Source organism: Sceloporus undulatus, chromosome 2 (assembly GCF_019175285.1).
Source record: "Sceloporus undulatus isolate JIND9_A2432 ecotype Alabama chromosome 2, SceUnd_v1.1, whole genome shotgun sequence".
NCBI classification, from domain to species: domain Eukaryota; kingdom Metazoa; phylum Chordata; class Lepidosauria; order Squamata; family Phrynosomatidae; genus Sceloporus; species Sceloporus undulatus.
The window spans coordinates 6,299,775-6,307,135 of NC_056523.1; the positions used below are offsets into that span (position 1 = coordinate 6,299,775).

Genomic DNA, 7,361 nt, shown 5'->3' on the forward strand with positions numbered 1-7,361 from the left:
TAAAAAGGCTGGAAAATAGATTTTTTTAAAATCAATTTTTTAAAAAACATTTTTTTAAAAAAATGCAGGCGTCTACAGAAAACAAAGCAATACAGCTTAAGGTAAAAGAAGGCAGGGTTCTACTTTAGCTGACTCTAATGGAGCCATGTCCGCCTGCCTACAACAGGAAAGATAAAAAGCTGCTGCCTCCAGAATTCCTTCCTGAGCATGGGTAAGCAGAAAAACAGGGAGAAAGGGGGCCTTTCTCGCCAGCTAACCCCACCACATTAAAACAACAACACTGATCTGTAAGTTTGGCCAGCAAAATGTAAACCATATGAAAAGTGGAGGACGGTGAAAGGGAAGAAAACCTCTTCCTGGATGCAGTTTGGGAGCAGCCTTCAAGTGGTCCCTAGATCGTCCTAAAAGTTTTGATTACTTAGTCAAGGGTTCCTTGACCTAGTTGTTTCATTTCACACATATGTATTGTTAATTCTATATACATGGCTTGCTGAAACATGTTGCACTGCTTCTCTTTTGTGTGATATCAGAACCTATCCCTAGTCTTCCTATCTCACTTTTGCCTCTGGCACAAATTTTCTGCTAAAGAAGTAAAGCCCAGGGAGAGATCGACTTGGACTGTCTGAGATATGTCTGTACTTCATAAGTGGCTGACACTGAAAGGATTCCTTCAAAGAAAGCTAGAAACTAAAGTATGGAAAAGAGGACTGAAGGTACTGAACCACGAAAAACACACCAAAAGAACTGACTGCTAATTTCTGCCTTCTCATAATTATTTTTTTATCCACAAGAACCAAAGGGCTTTTTACCCAGAGAAGTCACCATTGTGTAATTCTCCTTCATGACCTCTCTGTGTAGGGTCTTTTTCTCTGGATCCAGTGAGGCCCACTCTTCCTCATTGAAATCCACAGCTACATCTTCAAAAGTCACCTGAAAGGCAATGAGATATTCTCCTTAGAAATAATCACTTCTCTGCGGCTAAACATAATCCAAAAATACTAAAGCGGTAGGGGCTAAAAATAAGGCTGTAGTGCACTATGCGCATCCCATCAATCATTTTTGTGGGTCCCCCCCCCCCAAGGCTTTCCAAAATGCCCCTATGTGCCATTTAGGGTCTGCGGAGGGCATTTCCACCACATTTGGATGTCCTTTAGCCCTAAAAAAAATTCCTTCCATTGACTTCTAAGGCACAGGAGAAGCTTTCTGTTGCTCACACCTCTTGAGATGCCCAAAATGTACTTCCTCTTACACACTAAATCCTGTAACGCCCAAAACGTACTTCCTGTAAGACCCCAAATCCTGTAACAACCAAAATGTACTTCCTCTAACACTATGGCATCACTAGGGTTGGCATCAACCAGTTCTGTAATTCATAGTGTCATACCCCGCCACATTAACCTCCTCCCATACCATACTATACTGAACCTTTAATAATGTAACACCCCAAACCCTGTAACGCTCAAAGTGTAGTGACCACAACACAGTCATTCCCTTTTTCCCCATGTGCTATTCTGTCATCTTAGCCGGATGCAGCAGCCTGTGGAGCTTCCTTGACCAACATTCTCAGGCCTTTCAATCAGCCTGGATAAAATATTCTTACCTGCAGTACATGCTGCATCTGCTCCTCTGCCTGACTCAGGAGGAAACTCGTTGCTAGGGTCACCGCCTGGAAAGCGGTCGTTGCCCCACATGCCCGGACCCAGCTTGCCAACTCCAGAGGGAGGACACTCAGGTACTGCTCCAGGATCACCAGGTCTAGCATCTGACCCTTGGTGTGTTGCTTGGGTTTCAGCCACGGATGATGGAGATTGTAGAGTTGGTTGCAGGTCTCTTGGGGAACCTCAACCTCTGGGTATTGGATCTGCCCGAAATGCTGGCCATGAACATTTGAGTTGAGCATCCCGAAATGCTGGCCATGAACATTTGAGTTGAGCATCCCAAAATCATCCCACACATCTTTCCTTCCTGCAGCCCAGAATGCATTAGGGCTTCTTCCTGCCCCATAGCCATTTGCATTTTGTTGCTCCATCTTTGGCCTGTGCTCCAAGGTGGCTGCCAGCATGGCTGAAGTCCTGCTCCCTCCTCTTGCTGACTATGCCATAAAGCAAAGGTTGCCCAAAGAGATCATGCCATGGACATCCAACAGGAAGATCTGTAAAATTAATCTGTATTAATTCAAGGTCTGGCTAATGGTATTTAAAGGTAAGAATAACCTGCGACTGAAGTATAATGGCATTTAAAGAGCAAAATAACCTGGGCCTGAAATACAGTCGGCCCTCCTTTTTCCATGGATTTCTTATCCACGGATTCCATCATCCATGGCTTGAAAACATTCCCACAAGAATGTATTAATTCCAAAAAGCCAGTTTTGGTTTTGTCGTTTTGAGTAAAGGACACCATTTCACTTTGCCATTGTATTTAATAAGACTTGAGCAGCCATGGGTTTCGCTACCTATGGGTATTAAAACAGAAGTGGGCAAAGTGCAACCCACCGGTCACATCTGTCCTCCAGGTTGTTTTCTGTGGTGCCCATAGTATCCTACGGTCAAACTTTTTTTTGCCTCAAAATGCCCTCTAAGGTGGTAGGGGGCATTTTTCACCAAACCCTGCCTCCTTCCCCAACTGTCCTAAGCCCAGGAAAGGCCTTTGTTAAAAACTGGAAATAAAAAGTGACTTCTGGACACTTTTTGTTTTAAAAAAGGCATCTCCTGGACATGGCAAAAATGCCCCCTGGCTCCCTAGAAGCCATGGGGGCAAATGGTGTTTTTGTGATGGGAATGCAACCCCTCAAGTTCTCCTATGGAAGTGATTCCCAAACTTTGGTCTTCCAGGTGTTTTGGACTTTAACTCCCAGAAGCCCCAGCCACCTTTGGCCAACAGTCAAAAATTCTGGAAGCTTAAGTCCACAAAACAATGACTTCTTGACAAAACGTAGGCCTGTAACTCTTAACACTGTCATATCCTTTTCTCTCCTGTATCATTTTTAACATCTTTGCCTGATGAAGAAAGCAGTGGAGTTCTGAAATCTTGCATGCATTTTATCCATTTTTGTCGGCCCAATAAAGGTGTCACCATTTTGTGTGTTTTGGATGTTATTGTACTTTAATGTAACATAAACAGCCAGTATGGGTAATGGTTTGAGTATTGGATTATGACTCTGGAGACCAGGAGTTTGAATCCCTACTTGACCATGGAATCCATTGGGCGACCTTGCTCAAGTCACACTCTCTTCACCTCAAGAGGAAGACAAAGGCAAACTTGCTCTGAACAAATCTTGAGGAAAACTCCTTTATAGGTTTCCCTTAAGGTGACCCTAAGTCAGAGCTAGCATGGTGTAGTGGTTTGAGCGTTGGACAATGGCTCTGGAGACCAGGGGTCAAGCCCCAGCTTGGCCATGGAAGCCCACTGGGTGACTCTGCTCAAGTGACACTCTCTCAGCCTCAGAGGACAGCAATGGCAAACCCCCTCTGGAGAAACCTGCCAACGATAGGGCCACCATAGGCTGGACTTCAAGGCACACAAGAATGCCACCACTGTAAGTCTTAAAGGCACATAACAACAACAATCATAACATAACGATATTTTTTTTGCCATATAAACAAAGTGGAATCTCCCTCTTTGGAGGTCTTTAAACAGAGGCTGGATGGCCATCTGTCAGGGATGCTTTGATTTGGATTTCCTGCATGGCAGAAGGGTTGGACTGGATGGCCTTTGTGGTCTCTTCCAACTCTATGATTCTATGATTCTGATTCTATGATTGTTTTCCTCAAAACCAGGTTTTCAGTGTCACTATATATATATATACATATATACATATACACACACACACACACTAAATTCACCCTCCAATTTAAAACATGAATTGTAGGAGCAACACAGATTAAATTACATTGTTGTCATTTTGGGAAAGAGATATTTTATTTCCACCTCACATCCTTCTCAACCCATTTGGTGCTATTAGGACTCATTGCCCAAGACCTTAACAATAGGAAACATCACCTTACATCAATATCACTAGGAAACAATCACCTTAACAATAGGAAAGCTTGGCCAGACCTGAATGGCCTCCAGGTGTAGCCATTGGGGGTCTTCCTGGACCCATTAACACTTTTCTGCCAACTCCCAGATTCCTGTCCCCATGAAAGATACAGTTAAAAACAATGTTGTTCTTGTTGTGTGCCTTCATGTCCCTTCTGACCTAGGGAGACTCTAAAGGCCTAAAGGGACCCTATTGGACTTGGGCAAGTCACACTCTCTCAGTTTCAGAGGATGGCAAAGGCAACCACTTTAGAAAGTGGTTGCCTTTGCCATCCTCTGAGGCTGAGAGAGTGTGACTTGCCCAAAGTCAATGGCTGAGCAAGGATTCGAACCCTGGTGTTGCATGCCTTCAAGTCTGATGGCAGTTCATGGCCACTCTATCATGGGGTTTTCTTGGCGTATTTCTTGGCATTGCCATCCTCTGAGGCTGAGAGAGTGTAACTTGACTAAAATGGGATTCCATGGCCTGGCTGGATTTGGACCTTGCTTTCCAGGGTCACTGTCCAAAACTCAAACCATGACACCAGAACAAGGGTTAAAGACCAAGTATTTAATATTGACAGTGACATTAGTCACACTCTTTCAGCCTCAGAGGATGGCAATGCCAAACCCACTCTGAGGAAACTTACCAAGAACATCCAATGATCGGTGTGACATATGTTGGAAAGGTCTTGAAGGCACACAACAACCACAAAGCCAAGACTATGTAACTTGGAACCCATTAATTCAGTGCAAAAAGTAATATTTTCCCTGAAATAAATAATAATAATAATTTGTATTCTGCATTTTCTCCAAAACTGGGACCCCAAGGCAGCTTACAGTCTAAAGCACAGTACAATTAAAAACTTTAGAAGTTACAACTAAAATGGAATTAAACTATCACAATATTAAAACAAATCATTTATTTTAAAAAATTAGTGACTTTTAAAGTTAAAAAAATCTAGTCTTTTCTGGAGTTCACCCCCACCTCCCCAGGAATGGGCTTCTATGCAATGCAAATCAATTTCCAATGCAATAAACAGCCTGTTTATGATGATGCTAGAGAAGTTGATCTTTTTTTAAAGTGTAAGAAGAGGAACCTGGATCTATCAGCTAAAAATCTCATTTGGGGGGGGGGGGGGGTTTAAACTGGTTTGCCCAGTTTGTTTGTAGTCCTGAACATTAATGCAAAAGAATCAGGAAATTAAGTAGCAAAATGCAGTTCAGATGTTACAGCCACTAGATTAAAATAATATTTTCCCCTTTTTATTAAAAAGTGCTTCTTTAAAACAAGTTGCTCTTTTAAAACAAATTGCTAATGGAAGGGTTTGTTTCTGATGGTATTATGTTGGTCTCACAGGTAACAATTGCCAATAAAATGCTAAATTGTTCAAATTCAAACATAGGCAGCATTGTTCCAGTAAAAGGGCAGGAAAATGGGCACAAGAGCCAAATGTTAAAATACATATATATATATATATGGATAAACAATTTTAAAAACCAGGAGTGGTTTTATTTTATTTTTTAAGTAATTGTAAAAACTAACCTGTTTTTAACATTTTGATGTGATTTAAATTTAATTTTGTTTTTTTAATCAACCAAGTTTCAAATTGAATTTAATTTGTTAAACTAACCTGGTTTAACATTTAATTTAACTTAAATTTTAAACCAGCCTGGCTTAAAATGAAATTTAATGTAAATGTTTTAAACCAACCTGGCTTAAAATTTAATTTCATTTAAATGTTTAACACTTAATTTTAATTTAAATGTTAAACCAACCTGGCTTAAAATTTAATTTAACTTAAATGTTTAACATTTAATTCTATTTAAAATTAAACCCTGCTCCAAGGCATTTCTCACCCACTTTTTTAGGGGGGGAATCCCCAAAAGCCCAAACCAAAGGTGGTAACTGACCAGATCTCCTTGCAGGAAAGATGAGAGCTGGGTGCCTTCTCCAGGTTCCTCTGCTCTTAAGGTGAAACCCACCAGCTTCAGATTCTCTCTCTCTACTTCTCTGCCAACTAAATACACCTGGCAGGAGGGGGAGGAGCCTTGGCTTCCAAGGACACGCCCCCTTCTCTGCTCAGTCCCGCCCCTTCCATTCATTTTTTTGCAAGACTCCAATCCTGTTTTGCAGAAATTCAAAGGCTCTTCTAAAACAAGTGGTTTCCAAACTTGGGTACACTCCAGATGTTTTGGACTTCAGAATACCTAACTGTAGGCCAAGTTGGCCAGGGCTGAATGGATTTGGAGTGTAAAGTATCTGGAGGCACCAGATTCCCTCTGAACTTGGAGGCTAAGCAGGGTCAGCCCTGGTTAGTACTTGGATGGGAGACCGCCAACAAAGACCAGGTGGTTCTTGTGTGCCTTCAAGTTGTTTCTGACTTATGGAGACCCTATCATGAGGTTTTCTTGGCAGGATTTGTTCAGAGGGGGGTTGCCATTGCCTTTCTCTGAGGATGAAAGTTGGTTTCCATGGCCGAGCATGGAAAGATTCAAACCCTGGTCTCCAGGGCCCTGGCCCTCTAGATGTTTTGGACATCATCTCCCAGAATTGCTGACTGTTGGCCAAAGTGGCCAAGCCTTCTAGGAGGTGAAGTCTCAAAAAACCTGGAGGCAACAGATCCTTTCTTATCTTAGTAGCTAAGCAGAGTGTCAGGGTGACCAGCTGTGCTCCTTTTCATAGAATCATAGAATCAGAGTTGGAAGAGACCGCAAGGGCCATCCAGTCCAACCCCCTTCTGCCATGCAGGAAATCACAATCAAAGCATCCCCGACAGATGGCCGTCCAGCCTCTTCTTGAAGACCTCCAAAGAAGGAAACTCCACTACACTCCGAGGGAGTTTGTTCCACTGTCAAACAGCCCTTACTGTCAGGAAGTTCCTCCTAATGTTGAGCTGGAATCTCTGTTCCTGGAGCTTGCTTCCCTTGCTCTGGGTCCTAGTCTCTGGAGCAGCAGAAAACAAGCTTGCTCTCTCCTCAACATGACATCCCTTCAACTATTTAAACAGGGCTATCGTATCACCTCTTAACCTTCTCTTCTCCAGGCTAAACATCCCCATCTTCCTCATAGGGCATGGTTTTCAGACCCTTCACCATTTTAGTCGCCCTCCTTTGGACACGCTCCAGTTTCTTAATGTCTTTTTGAATTGTGGTGCCCAGAACTGGACACAATATTCCAGGTGGGGCCTGACCAAAGCAGAATAGAGTGGCACTATTACTTCTCTAGACACTATACTTTTATTGATGCAGCCTAAGATTGCATTGGCCTTGTTAGCTGCCGCATCGCATTGTTGACTCATGTTCAATTTGTGGTCTACTTGGACTCCCAGATCCCTTTCACG

General features: G+C 42.7%; 1 protein-coding gene across 1 annotated transcript; it reads right to left on the bottom strand.

Moving 5' to 3' along the window:
* Positions 1-780: 780 nt before the first annotated feature.
* Positions 781-2,141, bottom strand: LOC121923379 (zinc finger protein 215-like). The gene is made up of 2 exons (XM_042453737.1): positions 1,601-2,141; positions 781-930 (listed from the first exon to the last, which is right to left on the bottom strand). Exons 1-2 carry the CDS (start codon positions 2,060-2,062, stop codon positions 781-783), a joined length of 612 nt encoding a protein of 203 aa, XP_042309671.1. The 5' UTR covers positions 2,063-2,141.
* Positions 2,142-7,361: the final 5,220 nt, after the last annotated feature.

What these genes read in the sequence shown, in the direction of transcription:
- LOC121923379 (XM_042453737.1), bottom strand. Translation starts at nt 2,062, where the DNA reads ATGCTGGCAGCCACCTTGGAGCACAGGCCAAAGATGGAGCAACAAAAT. An exon ending in AGATGCAGCATGTACTGCAG is followed by an intron (nt 931 to 1,600) that starts GTAAGAATATTT and finishes ATTGCCTTTCAG; the next exon opens with GTGACTTTTGAAGATGTAGC.